Here is a 27,916-nt window from a genome sequence, read left to right as displayed (position 1 = left end):
CCTGGGACTCGGTTGGTATTTGGCGTTGTCTATATGTCTATAGACATGGGACTCTGGTTTAAGTGAGAAAACACAAATTCAATTTATATTATTTTTTTAATCAGACTCATTTCACAACATAACAAAACTCATACATCACTCGAGATTATTTTACAACATAGGCTTTACACTCACAAAATTAGGCTGCCGCCGTTGTAAAACCACTCACAGACGACACACAGTGTCGCAAATAAAACGACGCTGCGAACTTACTGAGACGACAACACTATACCAGACAGCCTAACCATCTCAGATAAGTCTGCAGTGCTTTAAAATGAGCGTGACTTATGTACACAAGTTGCAGACAATAAATAGATACTTGTGGCGTCCAGATAGTTTCACACATTAACATAGGTTACTCAAAGACCTTTTTCTCAAAAATGGACGGCAAAGTCGACGTTGCCGGTTAAAAATTAAATCGCGAAGTGCGTAGTTTATGGTCAGTCAAAAAATTAAAAAGTTAAAAACATTGCAGTCTCGATCGGGACTGCAATGTTGCATACAAATTCCATTATTTATCGAGTTCCAAACTTTTTAAAAGTTGAAGTGGTCATATCAAATGAAGGCATAGGTCCATTAAACAGCCAAACAGACGACCAGTACTTATTATTATAATGTTGGTACTGCGACTATTTAGCTGTCTCAAATAGGTTGGCGTATTTTCGGCAGAAAAATACACTTCGTTTTTCAATTAAAAAAAATAAAAAGGCGGCAAAGCAAATCTTCTGTGAAAATATATACGTAAGAACGTTGCTTCTGTAAAATATTTCTATCATATTTGTGTTTATTGCGCCATTTTTGAGAAAAGCACTATATATGACTCGGCAGGAAGGCTACTTGCTGGCTTCGGATTCAATTAAACGGACTCCCAAGGTCGTCCGTTTAAAACGAATCCTCAGCCAGCAAGTAGCTACTTCCGAGCCTCGACAATAATGTACTATTATTATACTCGTATCAAGACCGTGCACTGAAGATTTTTGACAAACCATATTTGAACCGTATTTAGCTACTATTAAGGTTGAGCAAAGCAATATACAACCAAACAGGACCAGCGAGAGGATAGTCGAAAGGAGTGTGTCCTTTTCTTAAAACATGCCAGGGTAAAGTGTAACTTATACACTTATAAATATACATTGTAATGTTTCATGTGAAAGAAAGGGACAAACTCCGTTTAATTCCTCTCTCACTCGGCCTGTTTTTTCGTATAAGTGCACGGTCTTGATATAATAAAAGGTGTTTGAGGTTGGTAAGGAACGTTAGGGCCCGTGCACAGTGCGCGCACGGGGGCACGTGCACAGTGCGCGCATGGGGGCACGGCCCCACATGCTGGAACGTTTCACTCGTGTACCCGGCGGTACTAATGTCTTTACACTATTCACTACGCTTACAACTCATCGTGCTCCTCCTGTGAACAAACAAAATACGTTACGTTAATAAATTGTGTTAAATCCAACTTAAACTAATAAAATAATCAGAAACGCTTACAAGTTACTGAAGATTTTGTCCGTCAGTCAAAGTGAAAGCGACTTGAAAGCTAATAACGATTTAACGATAAATAAGAATGCTGAATATTTTTAGTCTTTCATCAAAAGTAAAAGGCGACACACGGTTTTATTAAATTGAATCAATGTACAATTTTAAGTGAATCTAGTTCATAAATGGTATTCGAGAGCTAACTGGGTTTAACTCGTGATTAAAATATTTTTGTGTAGTATTTTGTCCACCAGTTGCGTAGCACGATTAAGCTTTATTAAATCTTCACAATATACTATACTTGTTGGTGTTGGCTACAGGCCAACATTCTTTGTTAACATTTGTTCATCTTCAGACGTCAAATCGGACCATATTCTTTGTCTTTTAACGCGAATTAAAGATAAATAAATATATATAATTTCAAATATAAACAATTATTCAGAACGAGACGTCTGACTACGTATTATTTACACGTCAAGCAAATTTCGAAACAACATTTGCATGACTGAGTATTGTCGTGATGAAATAAAAAGATTAAATCATCTACCTACATAAAAGAGAAAGTATAAAGTCTATGACTCAACTCAAATGTAGATGTAGGTTCGCAGCTTTAAGCTACCACAATCATCAATTTTAATTTGAGTATCATATCATGTAGATACAAATGAGCACATATCAAACAAGTCGAAAGATAAAAAATCGTTTACGTCGTGCTATGGTATACTATGGTTAGTATGAATTTTCTCAAATGAATTTACACCTAAAACTGTTAAAGTTCTCTCCCGGATGAAAAGGACTGATGGCCAGTTCAAGTCGGACTATTCTGGACATATGGCTGTGAAGGTACACAGTGATGAAGATGTATCTATCACGGATAGGGTATTCCGAAGGTTATCAGATAGCAGTGATGATGTCACCCTATGAATGATAACAAATAAAAAAGAGTTCATTGAGAATGATAAATACAGCAGGTGTGGGAAAAAAATCACGAGCTTCTTCTCATCCAAGATTGCTTTGAGTGCGTTGTTTGCTGGTATTGGGTGGTCTGAACGGGGTCTTAAGAAGAATAGGCACACGGGAGATAAAAATTCAGACTAAACATATACTAAAATGAAGAGTTGATTTATAGCCATCTCTCCTGTAAGGAAGAAATAACGATTTCTTAATTTACTGGTTAACTATTTTTTTTATCGCGTTCTGAAAAAAACTATGCCAAACTACCCCGGACTTACACTAGGAAACTTCAATATTTTACTGCAAAAAGTGCCCGATTTGGAACTTCAAGAAGTTAAGAAGGTCTTATTAATGCAAAAAAAAACGAAGTATAATGGAAAATGAAGAGCCACTTACCACAGGCGCCGCTTCACCGGCCTCATCATCCAAGTCCTCATCATCCTCCTCATCATCAGGCCTCTCGGCCTTCTCCTTCTCTCTCTCCGCCTCATCCTGCTCAGTCTTCATCTTCTTCTCTCCCTCTTGCGTCTTCTTGATGGCCTCCCCGCGTTCCTTAGCTAGTTCCACGTCGTCCGTGAACAGTACGTTGTCGAAGATGGTGCCGCTCTTGACCTGCCAGAGGTCGAGGCCGACGGTGCAGAGCTCGTCGCGCTTGTACAGGTTGGGGTCGGGAGTGTACTCGGGGTTGTCGATCTCGGGGTGGATCCAGGGGCCCTTGTAGGCGGGATTATCGATCTGTGGAAGTTGAGAATCAAATTGGCAAAAGTCTCTCATACTCAGATTGTTTTTTAACTATTTTTATATCTGCCACAACACTCATTAATGTGGGTAACAAAGTTTATTAGTTCACTAGCTGCTGCCCACGACTTCGTCCTCGTGGATTTATTTACCGAAACACACTTTCAGCCCCTTTTTAACCCTATTAGGGGCTGAATTTTCAAAAGCACTAAAATTATTTTTCGTATTTTCTAATATTTTCTCTTCCAGTCCGCGGCCATTATCTACTGTGGAGTAGCCCGCGTCCGGGTAGGGAATGCTGAGGCTTCTCTCTGTCTCTGGGCTTCAAACTTATGCGTAACCCTGGCTTAGTAAACAACAGTCCAATAATTACGGCCTACCTGCTTGGGTGCCCAGACGCCCTTGTACTCGGGGTTGTCGATCATGGGGGGCTCCCACTCGCCGTCCATCTCGTCGTCCCAGTCGTCGGGCTTGGCCGCGTCCGGGTCGGGGATGTGCTCGGGCTTCTCCCAGTCTTCAGGCTTCTTGTCCTCGGGGTCGGGGATGGTGGCGCGGTCGTCCCAGTCTTCGGGCTTCTTGGCTTCGGGATCCTAGGATAACAATGTGAGAAGTGAGTTAATTAACCAACTGTACCAAAACAATACCAAATATGGGGTAAAGATATTTTTATAGACAATACAACCTTGGTATTAGTGCCGCCAGCATCATTAAAATCAAGGCTAGTCATTTTAAATAATTGTAGATGTTTTTGTTTTCTAGCATGATTCGCGCCTCACCTTGAATTGCTTTTTTTATTTTATATGACGCAGATTACGTATTGTGGACTGAGTCTAGATTGTTGTCTCCATTTATGATTTTAAAGTTTTATCATTTGTCACCTGGGTATCTATGTGAAGTTACAAAGAATACTATAGCATCGACAAATTCTTGAAGACATTTTGCAACTGTATCGGCAAAGATAGATATAACTCCGTAATATATGGATACAGTCTAAGGAAAAAACGTGCCTCGAAAATCAAGAAAATTTTATTCTCGTTCAGAGGGCGCTACGTTTTGGCCAACTGTCGTATAGATGGCGTTGACGGTTTCGTTTGTTATTTAACAATTTTAACGCATATCAGTGACAGAACATGGGTCAAAATCATAAAAATATTTAATGCAAATAAAAAAATCATTTATCTATATTTAAATACATTTTATCGTATTTTTATAAATCTTCATTTTTAGTTTTAAAGTGTGTCGACAGATGGCAGTGAATTTACTGGGGTTACAAAATTTACTATGACAGTACCGCTCTATCTTATTATATCATCACAGTACCGCTCTAGTATAAGTTACTCTATGGTATCGGTATCCGCTCTATATCTCTGGAATGTGAAAAAACGATAGAAAGGCGTATAACATTTTTTTTTTTCGATCTTCGCGAAAGGCTCTCGTGCCAAGAGGTCTTTTAAATTTAAATAATAATAATATTAATTATATTTTAATTTTAATTTTAAATTTTTGACTCATTATTGGAATGGGGATAGAGTTGTGCCGTTACCGAGAATTCCCGGGAACGTTCCCCATTTTGTATGGTCAAATTTCCCACTGGTAGAACAAACTTGGGGGAACGTACCCGGGAACGTACCCGGGAACGGCACAAGTCTAAATGGGGACTCTATAATAGAATGTCTGATCGAAAATACCGTACCTTGATCTTCTTAGGCGGCAGGAAGTCCCAGTCAGCCTCCAAGTCCCCAGATTCGACCTTCTCATTGTCGATGAGCACCTCGTACGTGTTGTCTGGCTTCACGATCAGCGTGTACAGGTGGGTGTACACGTCGTCCTTGCAGCGGATGTCCTTCTTGATGAGGTGGTTCTTGCCCTTGTAGCTAAAGATCACGTGCACCTGAAATACGGTGTTCTTGTATTATCAAATACGGTGTTATTGTATTATGTATGTTTATTCCGGACCTTATTTGCTCTTGTCCTCAAATTAATCATAACGAAAGGTGGATTAATTGGAATAAAATAAGATTTTTTTGGGAAAACTTTGTAAATTGATGCGGCCTGGAAAAGGGTTAATAAAATATGTGGCGAGAGACCTTTGAATTTGACCTATTGCACAGAATCAATCGAAAATAATATATCTCTCTCTCCCCCTTTTTTTTATCGCTCTTGCACATTCGAGCGCTGGAGAAGCTGATAACGATTTTCGATTTTTTTGCTTGTAAAACCCTCAGTTTCGATTTGTAACGTTGTATCTCGTAAGTCGTAGCTTGGACGGAATTTCTTATAAGATTTATTAATTCAATTAGTGCAATATGTAGCCGCTATTTTTTTCCTGTGGAGTGGAACAAGAATTTGGTAACATTTAACATTCAGCACCTGACACGCCATCCGTGAAATTATTCATAAGTATTGATACTAAAATAGACCGGTCACGAATTTGGTAATTTCCTATTGCTATTGCACAAACACTTTTAAAATTAAGTTTTATTTATTGTTGCGCATCAATATCACCCTCTCCTAAGTAATGCCAGCCAAACTATTGTTGGATGCAGGCATTAAATACCTATTAATTATGCTGATTCAAAAACCGCCTTCGACTTCGTTTTTCCCAAACTGGGTCATAATGTAACTAAAAAAAGTTTTTTGGCACGTGTTCTCACAAAGAAAATCCAATTCTCGGAGATGCTGTTTTGGCCATTGAACTGTGTGAATCAAGCGTTGATGAAATCTATGAAACGTATTTGACCGCTTGGTTAGCTCACGTCGCGTACCGTTAGCAGACGACGCGGGTGAATGAACTGCGTTACTGTCATAAGTGTTAATGTAAACATGCCTATCTTGTTGATTGAAAAAGTCATACGTTTTATACACATTGTATTAAAAAAAAATGTAAATCCTTTTAGATTTTTTTAAGCAATACCTACAATGTTACTGTTTCCAAGGTGTGATAAATTGAATTGTCATATCCATTAGCTCTGTTATTTAGGAAAAATGTCGCTTATCAGCGATTCATTACAACGGTGGTGCAACGGTGCAAACCTTAAAACTATATCGGTCTTCAAAGATAAATACAACATACCTAATATACTTATATCTACAACTAGCGATAGTGATAATACCGTACACCGTCACGCGAAGGTCCTAAATAAGTGAAAGTCCTATATAATACAAAATTCAGAGGCCTCGTTAACTTATTGGATCAAATAACACTAATCGAACATGTTGCAATTTCTTTGTAGGCAAGTAGTTACTGAATTTCCACAAAGGTTAATCACTCTACAATTTCATGCGAACAGATTATTGTTGAATAATCCTTGAACCTATTTTTTCGATAGTAATTATATAAAATAATAGTTTAGTTTCTATAAGTCCCACCTAAATGATTCATTAATTAACGAACCAAAAAATAAAAACCGGCCAAGTGCGAGTCGGAGGACGTCGGACTCGCGTTCAAAGGGTTCCGTAAATTACACAATTAAAAAAAAAATCTAATAGGTTTTCCTGTTATCTATAGGTAAAGAACTATTGTGTATTTTTTTCAAAGTTTGGGACCCAGTAGTTTCGGAGATAAAGGAGGGGAATGGTTATTTTCTTAAATAACTTCTAAATTTTTTATTTTAAAATTATAAAAAAATATTTTTGAGATTCTCACAATGAGTTCATTTGATATGTAACACAACATAGTTTGAAAAACTTTATTTTTTAATTTTCTCATTTACCCAAAAGTGACCCCCATGTTTTGTTTACGTTACATGTCACAAACTACCATATTTGTACCAAATATCAACTTAATTGGTCCAGTAGTTTCGGAGAAAATAAGCTGTGATAGACGAACAGACAGACAGACGCAGGAGTGATCCTACTAAAAAAATCGTTTTCGTTTTTTAAAAATTGAATTCAAATGTTGTCACGTCCAGTCACGCATTATCGTAAATACGAGATATTAGGAAAGTGGAGTGATAAGGTTGTTTCGCTCGATTAACGAGAACAATTAGGACCGAACCGACGTGTTGCAATTTCCTGTACATTGATGCCGCAAGGAACAATGCAATTGTCTTACGCGATTATACAAACTGCTTTTTAAAGTGTAATTGCGTTGCGCCTAAATATATGGATTAGTTAGTGTTACGAGTTGAGAGACAAAGATGACTCTAAAGACGGGATTCCACCAGTGCGGCACACTGGTATCATGAGCTTGAGCAATATCATAAACGTTAAATAATCAAATTAAATAAACTTAGTTCTTAAGTTTTTTTATGTTTAATAAGTTATTAATTAACACTTTCACTTTTTATGTTATCATGCTCTAGTTAAGTTACTATTAATTGTGATAGCTACTGATGAAAGTAATTTATAGTTTTACAAATACATTAATACCTAAAGGACGTCAAAGAGGTGGTTTGTTCATTCATATTTGAACAGATGGTAATGATCATGAATTCATGATCAAACATACATCTATGATTTTACCTATTAGTAACATTGATGGTACATTTTGAAGGTCACCAGTATAATACCCTATACAAACTGAGGGCAATTACGTTTTACCATTAAATAATAATGTATTTTCATAGGAATTTATACAAATCTCTTAACATTTTGGTGCCAGCATAGTAGAGTTAAAAGGATTGCTATAGCTAATTTTAGTTAAAATTATTAACTAAAGTGAATAACATATTTAATGACATTAACAGGTATACTGTGATTAAATTTCATTATCTTACCTATATCTGAAGTCAATGTCATTAAACATGTGTACAAAACGCGAGAGATCAAAATGTTATAAAGGATTAGAATGAAACTGACCATCTTCATTAAAATTACCTGTGATTCTTTTAACTGAAATTGGATGCCATCAAAATACTATGAGATTACCAATATGTACTCATCAAACCCCTTTCTATTCAATAACTATACCTACCTCCTGGTCAGAAAAAGGGTAAGTAGTTAACCAGTACTTAACCATTAAGACAGTGAAAGGTCTTAGTAAATATTTACCTTCAACAAATATTTCCGAAAAAAAAAAATGTTTTTATACTTATGTGATGGGGTGAGTTGCTATTTGCCATACTTGGTAGGGTCCATATTGTCATTCTTGATTATCGGAGTGATAGGTAACTACACACAGTACATAATATAACACGACAAATATTTTTAGACATTCTTATTTTTCTGTATAAAGAGATTTTATGAATTGGATAAAGATAAACAGAATTACCTATTAATTTTAAATCAACTGTTTTTTAACTTCATCTAATTACACAAGTTGAGTACACCGTTCTCAAACAGGGTCTGGAAAGTCTATTAAACATTCAACTGGTCGAAGAGCAGTGGCGCCAGGTGACACTCCCCGTCCGGTATGGGGGTCTGGGGATCCGTCGTATGCATGACATTGGAATTGTGTCATTCCTTGCTTCCTCTCATGCTTCGGCGGGTCTTGTCGCGAAAATTCTTTCCGTGGACGGTGGCAACGTCTGCCTTCCTTTCAGGCAGGAGGCTCTTGACGAGTGGTCGACTCGGTCGTCTGGAGGGGCGCAACCGGACAACCCCGCTTTGCAGAGACTTTGGGATGACACCTTGTGTGAGCGATCATATGCACAATTACTGGCTCAGGCGGCTAGGGTGGAGGACGCGGCCCGGCTTAAAGCGGTAAGGCAACCCGAGTCGGGGGCCTGGTTACAGGCACTGCCTTCGCCACATTTGGGGACCCTACTAGACAACAATACCCTGAGAGTAGGTGTCGCCCTAAGGCTGGGTTCCAAGGTGTGTGAGCCCCATCGCTGTATATGTGGAGTGATGGTTGAACCGAATGGGCACCACGGCCTGAGCTGCTCCCGGTCTGCGGGGCGGTTCCCGAGACACCATGCGATCAATGAGTTAATACATCGTAACATGGTCTCGGCGAACGTGCCTTGCATTCTGGAGCCTCAAGGCTTAAGTCGTACAGACGGCAAGCGCCCAGACGGCTTGACGCTGGTTCCGTGGGCCAGAGGCCGCTGCCTACTGTGGGACGCTACGTGCGTGAGTACATTTGCACCTACTCACCTAGCTCCCGCCAGTAGGCTAGCAGGCGCGGCCGCTGAAAATGCCGCGAGGCTAAAGCACTCCAAATACGCCAATCTGGAACCGGCGTACGACTTTGTTCCGGTCGCGGTGGAGACGGCTGGGCCGTGGTGTTTGGAAGCGAAGAAGTTGGTAAGGGACTTGGGGCGGCGTTTGCGTGATAGAGGTTGCGATCCCCGTTCAGGCTCCTACTTGGTCCAACAAATATCGCTTGCTATCCAGCGCGGCAATGCCGCAAGTATATTTGGCACGTTTGGACAGGGTGGGGGTCGGAATGGGGTTTATGTTTAGTATAGATAATGTGAATTTTCTAGTTAGTTTTAGTGTTTTTCTTTAGTTTTATTATGTAGTGTTAAGTTACTTTGTTCATAAGTTTTTTGTTTTTGTAATTTTGGAGACTCATTAAATAAATTGTAATTTACAAGGTAAAAAAAAAAAGTTGAGCTAGTAACACATACCTTCTTGGTGCCGGGACCGCAGATGTCAGGGCCAAACATAATCTCGTAGGGGCTCTCGCCATGCATGTCCTTCTGGTCCAGCTTGCAGTCGAACACCTTTAGGTAACCGCCTCCGCAGTCAATATCTTGCTCGTGCTTGACCGAGAACTGAACCACAAGGGGCTTGTCCTTGTTCGAGAATGGCTTGAACTTCTTGGACAAGGCGTAGAAACGAGCATCTTCTGACGTTTGCAGACCTGTTAGAGCACGAAAGAAATATAAGTAGGTATGTAGCCTACTTGGCATCTAGGTACATGGGCGGGCACCTTAATTGGAAAGGAAGTATGAAAGTGGGAGGAATCATAGATTATCTCCAGCTCAGTTCAGAAAACACAATTAGATTGGTTTAATAATCTTTGTAAGAAACGTTCCTGAGATTCAAGCGATTCAACCAAGTAATAAATGCTTACCTTTGTCGACCTCCGCGTCATTGTAGAACTTTCCAGCAGTTAACTTAAACTTGCCGAATTCCTTGCCAGGGTGCTCACTGTATATCCACTCTGATTCCCACTTGTCTGCAACGTGAAAACACAGCGAATTAACACCTATTGCCCTAAAATAACCGGCGACGGGAGCCGCAGACAATCGATAGACGTAAGCACACGCGGCACCGGCGCGTCCCTACCAAAGTATCCAATTTTTATATAAAATATATTCACTTACCATCGGGGAACGTTTCCTCATAATACACCTCACAATTTACTGAATAAATTGCCAGAAAACTGACAAACGCTAATACTAAAGACTTCATTTTGATTCACTATACCACCCGCACAGGCAAAGGACTGGCCACGAATAAAATGAAAAGTCGTCGAACCTCTGTTTTGTAACATCAACCGGATTGACACGACACAGACAACCGATTCAACCACGCCAATTAGAATTCCGTCAAGCTAAACGAGACGGCAATATGATATAGTGTCTGTACCTCCTACTGACGCTACCTCAAAAAGAGAGAGACTACTATCGGAATTTGTGTTTTTGTATAAGTGCGATAGAGAGGCAAACTCAATAACGACGAAAATGACATTATACTAAGCCAGACAGATGGAAGCGTGCTATTGGATGACTAGTAGCGAATAGGAATTGAACACACTGCTTCATAAAATTGCGGAAATTGCGGGAAAGTACAAAATTGGTGTGAACCTCGTCTCATACTAGTCGTTGTAAAATAATGCAATATTTTTTTTTGATAATATAAGTATAGTATCCTAATTAATAGCATGTATTTAAAGATGTATTTGCAACCGATATTACTAAAAAGAAAGCTACTGTGAGAAACTATAAAAACGACAACGGCTCTAAAACTTTACAAGGTTAACCTAGTGTACGCTCTCGTCTCTCGTCTCGCCAATCAGCGATGCACATGGCATTAGAAAGAGACAAAGATATAACAACACATGAGTAAGAAAAGGTTCGAGAGACACTAATGTCGTGTAATGCGATTACGAAGACTCGTAATCTTACGTGGTTATCATAATCATTATCATAACAGAAACCATGCCTGCCATACCGTGTATACTAGTAACATAAGAAAAAAGTAGTTGGGCATGGGCAGTATCGTCATAACTACCTACTTTTACTCCTTCTATAGACCTTGATATTCAACCAGTGGCGTAGCGTGAACTAATCCAGCCGTGGGCGAAAGCTAGGCCTTTTCTTTCACTGAGCCTGAAGCCTCGCGCGAGGCCCCCCTTGGGGCGCGAGGCCGTGGGCGACGGCCCACTTCGCCCACGCCTAGCTACGCCACTATATTCAGCATTGTAAGGTGTGGGTTGTTAACTAGGTACCTAATACTAATATACATATGTACCTACGTATGTTAGTATGTAAATATATTATACACATCTTAAGTGTACATGTTTAATTTTTTTAAATACTACGTCGGTGGCAAACAAGCATACGGCCCGCTTCCGGCCGGCTCCAGAGGTGTTACATGCGCGTTGCCGACCTTAACACCCCGCACCCTCGTTGAGCTCTGAGTGACACAACACTATGAGTAGGATGTGTTATTTGCCTGCGGTTTTCTGTAAGGTTAGTAACTATTTATTAATCTGTGGTCTCGGCCAGTCTTAGTAGGGTGTAGGGTGAGTAGGGTCTCTCGTCTCGACGACGTGTATATAGCCGGCATCACGAGAAACACTCCGCAGAGGCATGACAAGTAGGTAGGTTTTGATACGACATGTTTCATATTAGCAGTCTAGAAGGCACCTATCACCACCACCAATAATATTTTCAAGTATCATCTTTAGGTAGGTATGTGTACCTACTTAATTAGTTGAATATTGAATTTTTTAATTCATTACTTTGGGATGATTCGGTCGCACCTGATTGGCCAGACTAAAAGCATACTTTTAACAACTGTTCAAACGTGTCGTGCCAACACTATCGTGGCAGTAATAATTTATTCGCTGATAAGCATCCAATCGTTATCATTTTTAACGCCTGCACGTTAACGACAATTCATAACTAAAAGTACATATTGTTGGTGTAGTAATAAAAAAACAATTAACGCGGGCCAAAAATATGTCTTATAAAAATAAGTCAATGTCACAAAACTCACAAACCATCTCGAGACAGATCTCGAGCGAGGTTTCAAAGCACATCACTATCTCGATCGATACCATCTTTGAGAAGGGAACCACCAATTTTGGTTCGAGATTGTTCAGAAACTGACGAGAAAGTTGCATTTTATCCACAAGTGGCAAAGTAATTAGTTGCAAATTTTTAGTAGGTAGTTTCCTTATGTTAGCTGGTGGAATTGACTGAAATGATGATTTTGAATTATAAATATTTTAATAACGTTCATTTGGTTTTGATTCAGTTTGAGGTGTTACATTTAGTATTTTCCTCGCGTTGGTGTTGTGGTGAAACATTTTGTTTCACTCGGTGGCAAAATTTATTTAACCCTCGTGCCTTGAAACCCTCGCAAACTCGCTACGCTCGTGGTTCAATTTTGGAATTCTTCGCTTGCTCGGGTATCAATATTAGCACGAGCGGTTAAACAATAACTTTGCCCCCTTGTAAAGTAAATTTGGTATAATAGAGATAGTTTAATTCCCGGGGAAGGATAGTTTTTTAGTATATAATCATTTTACGCAGGCAAAGTCGCGGACAGAAGCTAGTGTAAACTTAGGTACATTACATTAGCTCTTTTTTTTATTGATGTTTTGCATAAGTAGGTTGGATTGACTTTGACCCACCTTTAACCCAACCGAATCGAGTGGATTGACTAAAACCCGCACGTGCAATAAAATGCATAAAATATTCTGCACCCTTATGAGGGCAAAATGTTCATGCCTGTCGAAATATCTAATGATTACTTAGCTTGTCAGTAATAAATGCCATGCGATTTCATGGAGTAAACTTGTAAATTTATTGTGTATAATTTGATTTGTTTCGCCATTGACTACCAAAACAATTAGAAAGATTATAATATTTCTGCACACATGTTGCCTACAATAGGTAATTCGTTATGGAATCTTTTATTTTCGGTATGTCAGGGAAATTAAAGGACTTAACACTTTGAAAGGAATAGTTATTTGTTTTACAAGAGGGCCAAGTTATCGTTTAACCCCTCGTGCTAATATTGATACCCGAGCAATGGGGTGTTTCAAAAATTGAACCACGAGCGTAGCGAATATTTACAAAAGTGGAATCTTGAGCGTTGCGAGGGTTTCAAGGCATGTGGGTTAAACAAAGGTTGCTTCCAAGTGAAACACATTTTTTTTCACCACACCAACACGAGGAAAATACTAACTGTATTATATTATAAATCAAATAATAAAAGTCAAAAAACAACTCAAAATTGCATCTTATTACTTTGAATGGCAAAGTAGATAAAATGCAACTCTCTTATCACTTTTTGAAAAATAATAATAAAGAGAGCCTTTTACAATCTGGTGAGGTGAAAAATAACAATCTATAAAGGATTTTAATCAGCTTTCTCGCGATAAGTCATGATGTTATTTTTAAAGTATATTTTTGTCGATTTCTTCCAAGAGAGAATACATTAAAAATACATAATTGAAACACAACTTTTATTCAGATTAATCACATGGCAAAGTCCTCTTTAAAGTTATAATCGTCTTTTTTACTCGTATTTTTAAAAGAAGTCAAGGTGACATTTTCTAGAACACCCGCTAGATTCACTGCCGCCTTTTCGTTTTTTGCGTGTTTCTTCTTATCTTTCTTAAACTGTTGTTTTCTTAATTTGTTCAACCTGGTGTTGCCCTCTAGGAGCATTTCAGGGTCGACCTTGGCACGCTTAGCTTCGGAATGGTATTTGCTCAATTTGGACCGTATGTTGAGGGTCTTAGGTAGTAGATTTGATTCGTCCTCGTCGACTTGCATTTCGTCTAGCGCTTTGACTGGGCCGGTACTGGTGATCTGTGGAAAATAAGACATGATTGACTACTAAACTACCAATCTTAAAACAACCTATTATAAGTGGCAGGAACCGCCTCGCGGACAATTAACGTCATTTAAAATTGGAATTTGATTAATAAAAATAAAAATCGAAATCAACTCAAAAATGAAAGGATACTGTCCGCGCGCGAATTCCGTGCACGGCTGATGAATGTTAGGAATGTTGGGCGTCATGACAGTGGTGTCATTTTGTACGTACGGGCGCGGCGCGGCGCACACCCCCCCACTTCCACGACCTCCGAATGCACGGAATTGGCGCGCGGGCAGTATATGTCTGCTTAAATCATTTGTTGAGAAGAGACCTTATGATATTTATAATAATATTTTTATTTTGCAGGATTATCATAAGTACTAGCTTCTGTAGGGTTTCTATCGTATTCTAAACTTTATTCCGATATACAGACAATCCTTTTGAGTTCGCACAGTTCCAATAGCCTGAACTGATCGCAAATTGCGACCGAGTTAAATGCATGTAATTTTTTACTTTATGTTAACACTAAAGGGTTAAGGGTTTCTTTTTACCATACCATACCATATTTTATGCAAAATAAAGATATTTGATATTTAATAGTTTCAGTAGCTTCCATTGAAGTTATGGAACTTCAGTCTCAATGGCTCGCATTGCCCAGTGCCCAGCAACTTTAACGTATGTAGGCAATTCTATACTTTAACTCAACACAATATCGGTCCAATTTACCTTAATAGCCTCAGTAGTGTTTCCATCGTTGAGCGCGTCCATGACCTCAGTCTCCATGGCCTCGAAGGCATTAATGTCGAACTCCTCGGCGGCGGCTGATACGATTTTGGCGTCCACGTGGATTTCCGAATCCATCGTCTCTGGAGGCTCGGTGTAGTAGCGGACCTGGAGACATGGTAAGATATATACTCCGGCAAACTCACTTTGCCAGTAGAACAAGGCACTAAACTAAATTCAAGTTTTCTATGGGAGGATATGCCTTCGCACTTACATTTTTTAAATTTGCCGCCTTTTCTACTGACAGAAATGTGCTTGCCAATAGTTTGGCAAAAACAGTTTGTTAATGGAGCATAGACAGAGAGAATCATAGTGTCTTTTTCTTACGAGTATGCTAGAATTATACGTATTTTTATTCTACTGTTACTAACAAAACTTGTGTGCCAGACTTACCAGACTATAAATATGTTATATGTTAGTTAACTAGATAAGACCAATAAGCGTCAGTCTCGTGATTAAAAATGCAAAACATGTATTTACTTATTATGTTAGCATTAATAAATACCAAGCTTAGTAAAGCTTTGTGGATATAAAAACTTTTACGTCCTCCTATTTTATAATTTCGAAACGTAAAATTGGACTTGTTTAACGACTATCATATGCACAAAACCACAATTACGGAATAGGCACAAAGCAATGAAAGTATATATATCTTGTTTTTTTAGTATTATAAAAAAGGGTAAACAATCTTGATGTGTATTTTTTATTGAAAAACACTTGAAAAATAAGTCAAAGCAAATATGTAGCAAGAACATATATGTATTTAGATACGTTTGGTTTCATACGCTTAAAAAAATAGTAATAGTTACTATTTTTTTAAGCGTTTTTCTATAAAAAGACATCAAGATATTATCATGTCTTTAAGAGAGATGAAAGTGGTTCAACACTAGATGGCGCTTTAATATTATTTTCAAATAATTAAAAGAAAAGACCTATTTACAGGAGTTACCCTAAAAGACAAGACAGACGGGTGGACAATGAGGTGACACTGAAAAGACATACAATAGTACATTATTGTCGAGGCTAGCAAGTAGCCTTCCAGCCGAGTCATATATAGTGCTTTTCTCAAAAATGGCGCAATAAATACAAATATAATATAAATATTTTACAGAAGCAACGTTCTTAAGTTCTTATGTATATATTTTCACAGAAAAAAGTAAAAAGATTTGCTTTGCCGCCTTTTTATTTTTTAAATTAAAAATAGAAGTGTATTTTTCTGCTGAAAATACGCCAACCTATTTGAGACACCTAAATAGTCGCGGTACCAACATTATAACAATAAGTACTGATCATCTGTTTGGCTGTTTAATGGACCCATGCCTTCATTTGATATGGCCACTTCAACTTTTAAAAAGTTTGGAACTCGACAAATAATGGAATTTGTATGCAACATTGCAGTCCCGAAATCGAGACTGCAATGTTTTTAACTTTTTAATTTTTTGACTCACCATAAACTACGCACTTCGCGACCTACTTTTTAACCGGCAACGTCGACTTTGCCGTCCATTTTTGAGAAAAGTTCATACCTTGCCAGTATTCCAATCGTTGAGCAGGATCCTGGCGGCGGCGTCCTGGTCGGGCACGCCGCCCTTCTTGTAGCGGCCCATGCGCGACGCCACCGACGCAAAGAAGTCCTGCGAACAAACCGGCGCGGCGGGCCTCTATAACTCGACATTCAACTTAAATTAGGATAAATCACTCGATGATTGGCAAAAGTAAGGAATTCGTACCCATTTTGTCGGAAAAAAACCACTGTCACCATTACATAAAGTAAATGGTGCACATTATTATTTTTAGCAAGTGTCCGACAAAAGCATAGATACCATACATTTCCAAACATGGCAGAACTGAAAATGTTTAACCCGTGGAGTAGTATAGTAGTAGTAGTAGTATATAGGAGTTCCATACTACTTTGAAACTGGGGCGCTCCAGGGATTAACCTTTTCGCCGCCACGACAATGAAGTAATAAAATGTCATCAACGCCATGTCAAAAAATGCACGTAGACAACCCGTATAACATATGAAGTCGTGGAGTGTGGGGCACGAAATGTAGTGACTTTATATCAAGTCAATGGCGGCGAAAATCATAATGTCTCCTCACTGCATGTTTGTTAGAAAAGGCTTGTTACATTGCCGGCAGAGCCGCATCTTAGCTATGCTACCTAAACATATCCTTACCTGGGGCGTGCTGAACTCTGGTATCATATACAGATCGACAAGAGTAGCTTTGTTGGCCCGCTGAAGTATGGCAGTCGCCGGGGTTACAGGGTCTTTAAGGCTGCCCACTCGAATGGCATTCTTGAGCGCCACCGAGGAGTCACTCTCCGCTCCGACGGTGAACACTATGCCCGGGCTGTCGAGGATCTTGATCTTGGAGTCTAGTTGGACGGTCTGCATTTGCCTGTGAAAGATGGTTTTATTAAGTTATAATAATAAGAAAAATTTAAATTTTTATTTTATTACAAGTCACAGGCATAGCCTAGTTTGGGATCCACTGTATCCATGTGTCTGTAATACTGTTTTCTATTGTCAATAAAATTATTCTTATTCTTATTTTATAATTAAATATTTTATAAGAAAAATAATTAGTGTATGTTGAAATACGTACCCGAAATGGAGTGAGACGTTACGTAAAAGGTATAGCTAAATTTGTATGTCAGTAAACGTTTTGAGGCAATCCGAAAAGACTATGATAGCCATAGACAATCAGTAATAGAAAGGAACATGTCAAAGTTCAGAAGCTCAAAGAGAGCTTTTAAAGAACTTGCTACTTGCAAAAATTGGATACAATCTTTGAATGATGAAAAGGGAGAAACTAGGGATAGAGATGATATAGTGAAACATGCCACAACTTTCTATGCTGGACTTTACAAAAAACCATTACAGGAGGAAGAAATTAACTATAACTGTAATAAAGAAAATACTTCAGAAACAATCCCAGAGCAAATAACTATAAATGAGATCCTAAAACATATAAAAAAATTAAAACCTGAGAAAAGCCCAGGAGCAGACAGCATCTCGAATGAAGCCCTAAAAATAGGTGCTCCAATTTTAATAACATATCTAGTAAAACTGTTCAACCTAGTTTTGAAAAACAAGGAAGTACCAAACCAGTGGTGTGAATCCAACATAACACTACTCTACAAGAAAGGGAACCCGCTTGACATCAGCAACTACAGACCTATAAGCCTACTATCAACAATATATAAACTCTTCTCATCAATAATTCTGAGTAGAATAGCTCCAAACATCGACAGAAATCAACCGGTTGAACAGGCAGGATTCAGATCACACTATTCTACAACCGACCACATCCACACCATGGAACAGGTTATTGAAAAATATAAAGAATTTAATAGGCCACTATATATAGCTTTTGTGGACTACTCGAAAGCTTTCGATAGTATAACACAGTCATCTATATTGCTTGCCCTAAAAAACAATAATATCAACAACACATATATAGACATAATAAAGAATATTTATTCAAAAAGCACAAGCAGAGTTAAACTAGAAAGGCAAGGCGAACCATTCACAATTGGGAGAGGAGTGAGACAAGGCGACCCACTCTCTCCAAAACTATTTATAGCGGTTCTGGAGGATATTTTCAAGAAAATGGACTGGAATCGAAAAGGAATATGGATATCAAACAAAAAACTAACGCATTTAAGATTTGCTGATGACATAGCCATCTTTAGTGAATCAGCAAAAGACATGGAAAAAATGCTACAAGAACTGGACTTTGAAAGCAAAAAAATCGGCCTGCACATGAATACATCTAAAACTAAAATCATGTCAAACTACAACAAGAAGACTATCAAAATAGAGGAAAAACCCATAGATTATGTGGAAGACTATGTATATCTGGGAAAATTAGTATCTTTCGCAACAACCAGTAATGAAAATGAAATTGATAGAAGAATAAACACAACCTGGAAGAAATACTGGGCACAAAAAGAAATTCTCAAAGGCAATTACAATCTTAACATGAAAAAGATCATAATGGACTCCTGCATTCTTCCTAGCTTGACATATGCATGCCAAACATGGGTTTACACGGAAAGAGCGAAGAACAAAATTCTATCTTGCCAGCATGCAATGGAAAGAAGTATTTTAAATTTAAGAAGAATACAAAAAACAAGAAATATAGACATCCGCAAGAGAACAAAGATAACAGATGCCCTGCAGTTTAGTCTGAAACAAAAGTGGAGGTGGGCAGGTCATGTAGCAAGATATCAGGATCAAAGGTGGACAAATCTTGTAACAAAATGGCCAGGCCCAGCTGGAAAGAGAAGAGCGGGAAGGCAAAGAAAAAGATGGGCAGATGACATTGTACAGGCTGCGGGAAAAAAATGGATGGATGTTGCCACCGACAAAGAGAGGTGGAGACAGATGGAGGAGGCTTATACCCTTGGGGACCACTAATGTGGGATAAAGCTAAATAATAATATAATAATAAAACGTTTTGAGTCCTGAAATGCTGTTAGTTTCGTTAAGCTGACCTAGAATTCTAAGATAAGCACCGGGGGCCTAGCGGTAAGGCCTTTAAATGGGAGTTCGTACAGTCTGGCAAAAAAGAGTAGAAATTAAAAAGTGGCAACACTGTAGTGTCGTCCCTTTTAAATCAATCTAAGAAAAACGGGACGACACTACAGTGTTGCCACGTTTTAATTTCTACTCTTTTTTGCCAGACTGTAGGTTTCATTTGATTGAACCTGGGCTCATACGAAATATCACTGTCTTATCTCAATTAGGCCTAGCTTCCTCTCAGAATTGCAAAGTCAGATAGCAGTCACTTCCGTAATAACCAGAGTTTGCACCAATTCTACGGAATAGGTTGTTCATAGCAGACCCCAGGCTCCCTTAGGATGCAACCAGTAAAGTGCTTAGATGATGGACGTCTTTATACCCTTGTGATAAACTGAAAAACAAATATGACAAAAAATTACTTACTTGGTGACTCCAGGAGTACTGCCCACATTGCACGCCTTAGAGCGATTCAAGCTGTTGATGATGGAGCTTTTCCCAACGTTGGGTAGCCCGACCACGCCCACTGTGATGGAAGTCTTGATGCCCTTGTTGCGGCAATAGTTACCCAGGAGACTCATTAGCAACTCTGCGCCGACACACGCTCCTCCTGCAAATTATAAACAAAATATATATTTAAAAGAATTTGGAAAGCTAAAGACTTGCCTTATTTCTGACTAAAAACCGGCAGGGTTTGGCCATAAAAAACAATCGCCCAGCAAATAAAAGAAAATACTTGCTTCTAGTCCAATTGCCAATTGTAGTTTTTTTCCATGGGAACTTTAAAGGCAATGCAGGCCAGACTACACATGTTCTTGTGCCATGGTGCCACCTTTTTGAGGGCAAATTCTCATCAAAATCACTCTACTGAAAAAAGTAAATCAAACCTTTCATCTCCTTCTCTTTAACAATATGTTTCATTTTCCTCCTTCCCAGATTATGTTGCTGGTCCTGTGTCGAAGCCTTAAATGGCACGGCGGGGGCAGAGCGGCGGAGGTACTTGAGCCAAGCAGAGAGGTTGGTGCGGGGCACTAAGTCTGCCTTGTTGAGGACTAGGACTAGACGCTTGCCGGCCTCTCTGACTGCCTCTTCTACTTGTGTGCAGCGGGTCCCTGGACAAAATGTTGATAAATTAAGTCATCAATATTGTCTTCGGTTACCGCGATAGTTACTCATGAAATAAAACTATGAAAACGGATTATATCGCGTATATTGAATTTATAATACATCCCGACGTTTCGAACTCTTTACAGCGTTCGCGGTCAACGGGTGACTGAGGAAAAATTACAAAGTGCAAAAATACCCACATACTAAAATAATGAACAATCATAGACTACAAACTTTAAGGCTGGTTGTACATGCAAAATCGGTTCATAAGGCTAGTTATACACTACAATTATTTTCAAGTAAAGATATATATATATATACGCGATAAAAACTACGCCGGCTTAAACCCTACACCACGGACCCGAGAAGATTTAATTCCCTCCTAAATTGTAGGAGGGTATCCCAATATGGGACCGGCAACAAACTCGGCGGGACACATCTTTTCAAAACATCAGAATGTCCAGCATCATCCAACACTAAGGTCTCACAGTCTATGTCTCGCTTGCTCCTTTATCAGATGGACTACAGGATCCCAAGCTGGTGGTAGAGAAAAGCCATCTTCCCTATTAAAGTTTGGATATTTCTTAATCTCAATGGCCTCGCGCAGCATTCTGGGTATGTAACGCTTCTCCTTGGCAAGAACCAGAGGCTTATCAAACTTGATTGAGTGATTGGCTTTATCCATGACATGCTCACAGACAGCAGACCTAGGTCGACGGTATACGCGATATAATCCGTTTTCATAGTTTTATTTCTTAAGTCATCAAATTTAATGCCAGATGACTATATGATTATTGATTATATCCCGTCGAACAACCATCTTACAACAAATTGATGCAAAGCAATTTGACCCCTATTGATCTGTAGTAACACACGTCTGATACTGAGTAATTGAGTTAGTATCACACATCATATCATATCATTTATTGAATGCCAACCATGGTATTACAAGGTGTTTACATATAATAATAACATTATGGAGTACAGCATGGACCCTGCTAGGGCGAGACATTATAATTTACGATTTATACAATTTACACTTAAAACTAATACATATTTTTAGGTCCGTCGTTCATATATTCTTCGAGAGTGTAAAAGGCTTTACTTATCAAATACTGTTTTAGTTTTGTTACAAAGGTCGTGTATTTCTCTTCAGCTACTATATGACTAGGTAAGTTATTGTAGACTCTCATCGACATGGAATGTGGTCCGTTCGAGATCATTTTGAGTTTGGCTATTTCAATTTGCATCAGTTTGTTCCTTGGCCTTAGGTTATGGTTTCCTTTACAATGGTCTTTAGCTTGGGTATAGAGATAAATACGTTTCCGCACGAATTTCAGGGGCCTGCATGATTCGTTCACATATATGATGATGATGATGTATTCCTGTTATCCCTCATTAGGGACATAGGGCTCGCAGAAGAATCCTCCATTTGTCACGATCTTGAGCGGCTACTTCCCGCTCTTTCCAGTCGAGTCCAGTTGAGCCAGCCTCATTCTCAACTGATCGCCTCCATGTAGTACACGGCCTCCCCGACCGTCTACTGCCAGCCGAATTCCAGCGGAGACCCTGCTTGGCCAGATGGCTGTCCGGCCTACGGAGTACGTGTCCGATCCAACGCCTGCACTTCCTTTCAAGGATTTCACGTCCTATGGGTTTCTGCTCAGTCATCTGCCATAGTCTGACGTTTGAGATGGTTCGTGGGCAGTAAATCCCTAGAATGCGTAGCAGGCATTTGTTTATGAACACCTGCAGACGATTGGTGACATCTTTCCTCACAAGCCATGTCTCGCAACCGTACAGCAGGACCGACTTGACGTTGGAGTTAAACATCCTGATTTTCGTACGACGAGTTATCACGGTGGACGTCCATACAGGCTTCAGCTGCGCATATGCTGCTCGCGCCTTGTTGATGCGCGATTCGACATCGCTGTCCGCTCCCCCTGACGGATCGACCACACTCCCTAGGTACGTAAATCGGCGCTGCATCCAAGGTGTTAAGGCGCATGTCCTTTGTTTTTGAACAGTTTATGCGTAAGCCCCCGTCTGCAGCAAATCCCGCAAGATCATTGGCCTTGGATTGAAGATGTTCCCGTGATGTTGCGAGTAAACAAAGATCGTCGGCAAAGTCAATGTCTTCGAGGCTTCCTCCATTAACCCACGGGAGCCCCCTCCTCTCTTGGCTTGTTACTCTGCGCATCACGTCATCCAAAACTCTTCGTCCACATATATATTGCTTAAAATTCTAATGCATCTTTTTTGGATTAAGAATAAGTCAGGGGTATTAGTACTGTCGCCCCATAAAAAGATGCCGCACTGTAGCCACGCTTGGGCAAATGCATGATTTGCGGAAGTTGCTGTAGCTATATAGGTCCGAGGTTTTTTTAATTTCCTTCATAAGCGTAAGTAAATTGGGATAACTTTGAGGATATCTTATCTATATGGTTTTTACGATTTAAATGCTGATCCATTTGAATACCGAGCAGAGAGCATGTTTTAACAACCTCCAGTTTGGTATCGTTATAGAATATTTCGGTTTCTAACGCTGTTCTTTGGTGAGGCCTGAACTCAATTAAGTTTGTTTTTGATAAATTTGTGCATAGGTTATGTTCGCTCAGCCAAGTTGACATTACATTTATAGTTGATTCAAATTTGTCAGTTAGCTCAGTAGTGGTTAGGCAGGGCAGTACAAGAGATATGTCGGCCGCATAGAGGAAACACTCTGCGTCTGAGATTTGCGTATTTATTACCTCAGGAAGATCGTTGACGTAGAGTAAGAACAAGATGCATCCAAGTACGCTTCTTTGGGGTATAGAACACGTTGTTAAGATTTTGTTCGATCATACTTTAGTTACAGTATTGCTTATGGGTGCACATGGGTGATACTAGGGCGCTCCACAGGATATATCTCTTTTTTCTAAGATATTTTTTATAAAAGTTCAGTTTTAACATGCAAGAGAGCCAGTGAAACCCATGGGGCGAAAGTAACTGTCTTCTACACATACCTATATCTCATCACGTTTTAAACCACTGAAGCAATTTAGATGAAATTTGGTGTGGAGATATGAGTCCCGGGTAGGACATAGAGTAGTTTTTACCCTGGAAATAATTCTTTTAGGGGGTGAAAAAAGGGGTGTAAATGACTACAGAAGTTGTTTATAATAAGCTTTGATCAGTTCCATTTGTGTTTTCTTGGGGTCTAGTTTGCAGGTGTAAAAAAAAAACATTTTAATTAATAAAATGAGTCAGAAATGCTGCACTATCGAGAAAAACTTACCTAAAGGGTCTCGTGCATCAACCACTTCCAAAATGACCTCAGCCTCCGATATAACCTTCTTGAACTCTCTATAGTAAGTCTTAAGTGAGTTCTCTTGTTTCCTGTCCTTGCCAAACTCCACATCATCATTTTCTTCACCACCTTTGAATGCATCATGGACTTTGCCACGCACTTCAGCATTTGCTACCTGTGGAAAGAAATTGATTTCAAATGATTAAAGTAACATGGAAAAAATATAACTAACATATATGATGGTTAAATGGGTGTATTTAATTTTATTGTGATTTTATGTTATTTGATTATTGTTGTGTTAACATAAAATAAAATAAATAAATAAAAAAGCCTTTATTTCCAAATTTCCAATTTTACATTAAAAGTTTTTGCGTGTTGTTAGTAATTTTCTTATAGCTAGTAGTTAGTGTTAAGTTTGTGTATGTTATTTACTAATTTAATTTAATTTGGACCCCTCTTTGAGTGGAGGCCTCCTCCAATTCTCTTCATTTTTCTTTCCCTGCAGTTTCATGTCATTTTGTAGTGTTTTTCTGCGTACAGGTTCTTCATTTGTTTTGAAATTGTTTTTTTGTTTAAGTTTCTGTTGTGTAGTTTTTTGTTGTTTAGTTTCGCTGGGATTACTGGTTAGAGTTTTGTTGCGCATGATTTGTTTGTGGTTCTTTCGTTGGAGGGTTGCGGTCATAATTCCCCACGATGACCGCTATTCGTCTTGGGGAATGATAGTTTATGTTGGTTGCTTGATCTACTGTGGTGTGTTTCCGGGGGTCTGTCGTTCATTGCTATTCTTCGCTTCGTTCGCTCGTGGACTGATATGAATTTGCCCTTGGGCGGTTCATGAGATCGAAAGCATTTGTCTTATATATTTTATTTGGTGCCTTCTGGGGCACTTCTTCATCGGAGTCTTTTTTTGTTGGTGTTATCGTTGGTGACCTTTTTCTTTTTTCTGTTGCGTTTGATCTTTCTCTGATTATGAGTCGGTCATAGCGAATCACTGCGTTGTTTCCTTTTTTGATCTCTTCTTGCATCTTTGCTTTGAGTTCTTTTCATGTGTTAACATATCAAAAGGCAACATTTGGTTTCAGTTAAAAACATCATTTTTAAATACACTTGTTTATTGCCGACTGTACTTAATGCTCCAAAGAATTGGACTCATCTTTTGAGCCTAATCGCGAGGGGCCTACTATACTATAGTAACTGCTAAAGAGTTCCACTATCCATCTTCTGGCCTCATCTATCAGCATTATATGACGTCGAGTTGCGGAAACCAAGCCCGCGAAAACCTATTCTGGCCTCATCATTAGATCAGCTTGTTGGTACCAAACTCTTGCATGCATAGCTTTAAATTGATATTGATATTAGAAGCAGGTTAAAATTCACTAGCAATATTTATTTTTGTTAGGGTTACCTATCTCGTTTCCGAAAACTTTAATGCCGATTATTAAAACCCCAAAATTTTCATGTGACCATCTTTTCTAAAAACCGTTGAATTTTTAGAAGAGTCAGCAATCTAACCTAACCTAGCCCAATGGCTTCTACAGGACGCCTTTTTATAAACACATTCAGTGAAATAAAAACGCGGCACTTGAGACATCGGGCAAACATATTTCAAAGACCCATTGTTAGTTATTGAGATATAAGTGAAGTGTTAACAGTCTGTTAAAAATACTCACCAAAGAATTAATGCTAACTTTGCTGTTTTTTTTTTCCTCCATTTTCTTTTGTTTCTCGAGCTTTGCCAACTCTTTCCTCTTCTGCCTTTCTTCTTCTTTGTGTTTCTTCACCGCTTCGACTTCTTTCAAGATGTCTTCCTTGAACGGACACACATTTGGAATCTGAACCGGTTTAGGTTTCTTGGATTTATTGCTTTTCTTTGCCTCCTTTTTCTGTTTTTTGTTGTGTTCTTTAACTTTTTTCTCTATTTTGTAGCGCAGGCGTGCTGGTTGCCTTTTGGAAGGCTTTTCTGTAACATTATTGCGATATTAAATAAAATTTTACATTAAACGTCATATTTTTAACAGGATATTCAATAGAAGTGTGTGGAAATAAATTGCATTTTGCATGTGCAAGTTAACCTATAACTTCAGCATTCAAATTTATTAGGATGACGTAGACCGTAATTCATAATATTCTACAATAAATGAACGATTCTACGACTGTATTGATCAATCCCCATAAGGTGATATTGTAGTCATATAAAGGTAAAATATTTACTGAATTTAAAGAATCAAACATGAAATATTAATAAAATAGGATATATATTTACTGCTACTACTTACTCAATTTGAACTTTGCCATTATTCTATATGAGTACTTATATGCTTATTATTTAATAACTCCTAATAAAAGTAGTTTAAATACTGAGGAATATTTTTTATTTATTCCATTCGGCAACTGACGTTTTGCCAAAAGAAAGCATGCACATGTGAGCTGTCAGTGTCACACACCGAACGAACACGACAAATCTGAAGTATATTTTTCTTCTAATGTTATGAGTGCGTACATTTTGATTTTTGATCAGAACTTGTCTATTTATAAAGCCCACTCCAGACTACGCGGGGCGAGGCCGCGAACGCGAGTGTGGAGTCGATTTCGCTAATGAGGGCTATCGTTTTTTTGCTCACCAGTTGGCGCCTCTGTTGATGGTGGTCCAAAAGACTTGAAAAGACTATAGAACATCTGCATGTGGTGGTCCAAGACTAAAGAACAGCTGTCAGTCATTGAAGTGACAAGTGACATTTGACATTTCGAACTATGGAAAACATGGAGGGACTTCCGGTTCGAGCGCCACCTTGATAGTTAGCATCGTGATTAATTACTTTGTTTTTTGCTCATTAATATTGTTTAAAGTGTAATATCGATAGCTTATTATACAGTAAACTAATGTGGTAGTGTGCAGTGAATGGAGAATTAATTTTGAAGCGCGTTTAACCATCATCTTGGAGTCAACGGCCGGTAGTCCACGTGCTTCTTGTAAAGTCTAACTATCGATTTACAAGAGTTAACAAATCACCGTACACTGTCTTGTACAACCGTACAATTTTTGTCGTTTTTAAACCTCTTAATACCTTGACACTGGCGAAATAGTCCCACTGGGCTGAAGCCATAATTTTAAAAGAAGAAGAAGAAAACATGGAGACTATATATAAAGGAGCCAAATCTCTATGTATGAAAAGTGTCCATCAAAAAACAGTAATTAGGCGGCGCCACCATACACCGAAATACTACCAAAAACAACCTACGTAATTTGGTCGGGTTATTTGTTGCCTTATATGGCTTATGTCCCAGAGCCTAACTAGCGCCACCGGAGAGATTAGGAACTATTATTTAAAGCTGAAAGCGGTCACTTTTGCAACAATTCTGCCATAAGAGATGTGCATCCTTTCTATACCATCCATAATGGAAAAGACCACCATCTACACTAGCGCCCCTAGCGGCGAATTCATACGCGTTAGCCCTCATTTGGTTTGACCAAATTAGACAGAGTAAATTATACTCTCTTTGTCTTACGCTACTACTAACTAGCACCCAAGAAAAGGGACAAGTATAGTTTTTGTTGTTATTTACTGACAAATTGGGTTTGCCAAACTATATATTTTATTCATATTTTATTTTTAAAAGATTGCAGCCACTGCAGCCCCATCTGCGTGTATTTTCACTAGTAACACTTGAATGGATGAACTGTAAAATCGTAACAGACTACCGCATCGCACTGCAACCTTGGTGCGCCGCACCCATAAGTGAGAGCGAGCGAGAAATATCTCTTATGCGGTGCACCAAGGTCACGGTGCGGTGCGGTAGTCTGTGATAGCTTTAAACGATAACGAAACGTTCATGAATGAAAGGACTGATATGGAAATTAAAGTAACAATAATTTGTTATTAAATATTTATGTTATTTGTTATAGTTGGTGAAATCAAATTGTCAGTTCAAAGAATTTAATGTTCTAATGGCCGTAACACACCATCGCACCGCACCAAGGTCACTGTGCGACGCATCCATAAGTAAGAGCGTGAAAGAGATATCGCTTTAACACTCTTACTAATGGATGCGTC

General features: G+C 38.9%; 2 protein-coding genes across 3 annotated transcripts in view; both read right to left on the bottom strand.

The window, feature by feature from the left end:
• LOC134743088 (guanine nucleotide-binding protein-like 3 homolog) overlaps window positions 1-26,299 on the bottom strand; it is a 172,410-nt gene extending 146,111 nt beyond the window's left edge. Inside the window, exons 1-9 of one of the 2 annotated variants that reach the window (XM_063676402.1) lie at window positions 26,141-26,299; window positions 25,535-25,824; window positions 23,853-24,039; window positions 20,356-20,580; window positions 19,895-20,078; window positions 17,120-17,342; window positions 16,467-16,574; window positions 14,884-15,048; window positions 13,794-14,147 (exon numbers count right to left, since the gene is read on the bottom strand). In XM_063676402.1, coding sequence (XP_063532472.1) covers window positions 13,812-14,147; window positions 14,884-15,048; window positions 16,467-16,574; window positions 17,120-17,342; window positions 19,895-20,078; window positions 20,356-20,580; window positions 23,853-24,039; window positions 25,535-25,824; window positions 26,141-26,159 — 1,737 coding nt within the window. In that variant the 5' untranslated portion in view covers window positions 26,160-26,299 and the 3' untranslated portion in view covers window positions 13,794-13,811. Of the gene's footprint in view, window positions 1-13,791; window positions 14,148-14,883; window positions 15,049-16,466; window positions 16,575-17,119; window positions 17,343-19,894; window positions 20,079-20,355; window positions 20,581-23,852; window positions 24,040-25,534; window positions 25,825-26,140 lie in introns of those variants that run through there. The other variant, XM_063676401.1, reaches the window with a different exon arrangement.
• On the bottom strand, window positions 83-10,577 carry LOC134743101 (calreticulin). Its single transcript, XM_063676427.1, has 7 exons — window positions 10,422-10,577; window positions 10,169-10,273; window positions 9,720-9,955; window positions 4,898-5,095; window positions 3,585-3,794; window positions 2,863-3,201; window positions 83-1,444 (listed from the first exon to the last, which is right to left on the bottom strand). Exons 1-7 carry the CDS (start codon window positions 10,507-10,509, stop codon window positions 1,424-1,426), a joined length of 1,197 nt encoding a protein of 398 aa, XP_063532497.1. The 5' UTR covers window positions 10,510-10,577; the 3' UTR covers window positions 83-1,423.
• Window positions 26,300-27,916: the final 1,617 nt, after the last annotated feature.

This window comes from Cydia strobilella, chromosome 7 (assembly GCF_947568885.1).
Source record: "Cydia strobilella chromosome 7, ilCydStro3.1, whole genome shotgun sequence".
NCBI lineage: Eukaryota > Metazoa > Arthropoda > Insecta > Lepidoptera > Tortricidae > Cydia > Cydia strobilella.
This window is presented reverse-complemented; position numbering and strand designations above follow the sequence as displayed.

Bases quoted from the DNA above. Each gene is read 5' to 3' on its own strand.
- LOC134743101 (XM_063676427.1), bottom strand. From the start codon at position 10,509: ATGAAGTCTTTAGTATTAGCGTTTGTCAGTTTTCTGGCAATTTATTCA. The intron at 10,274-10,421 runs GTAAGTGAATAT...TTCACGTTGCAG, and splicing joins TGAGGAAACGTTCCCCGATG to ACAAGTGGGAATCAGAGTGG. The intron at 9,956-10,168 runs GTAAGCATTTAT...GTGCTCTAACAG, and splicing joins TGACGCGGAGGTCGACAAAG to GTCTGCAAACGTCAGAAGAT.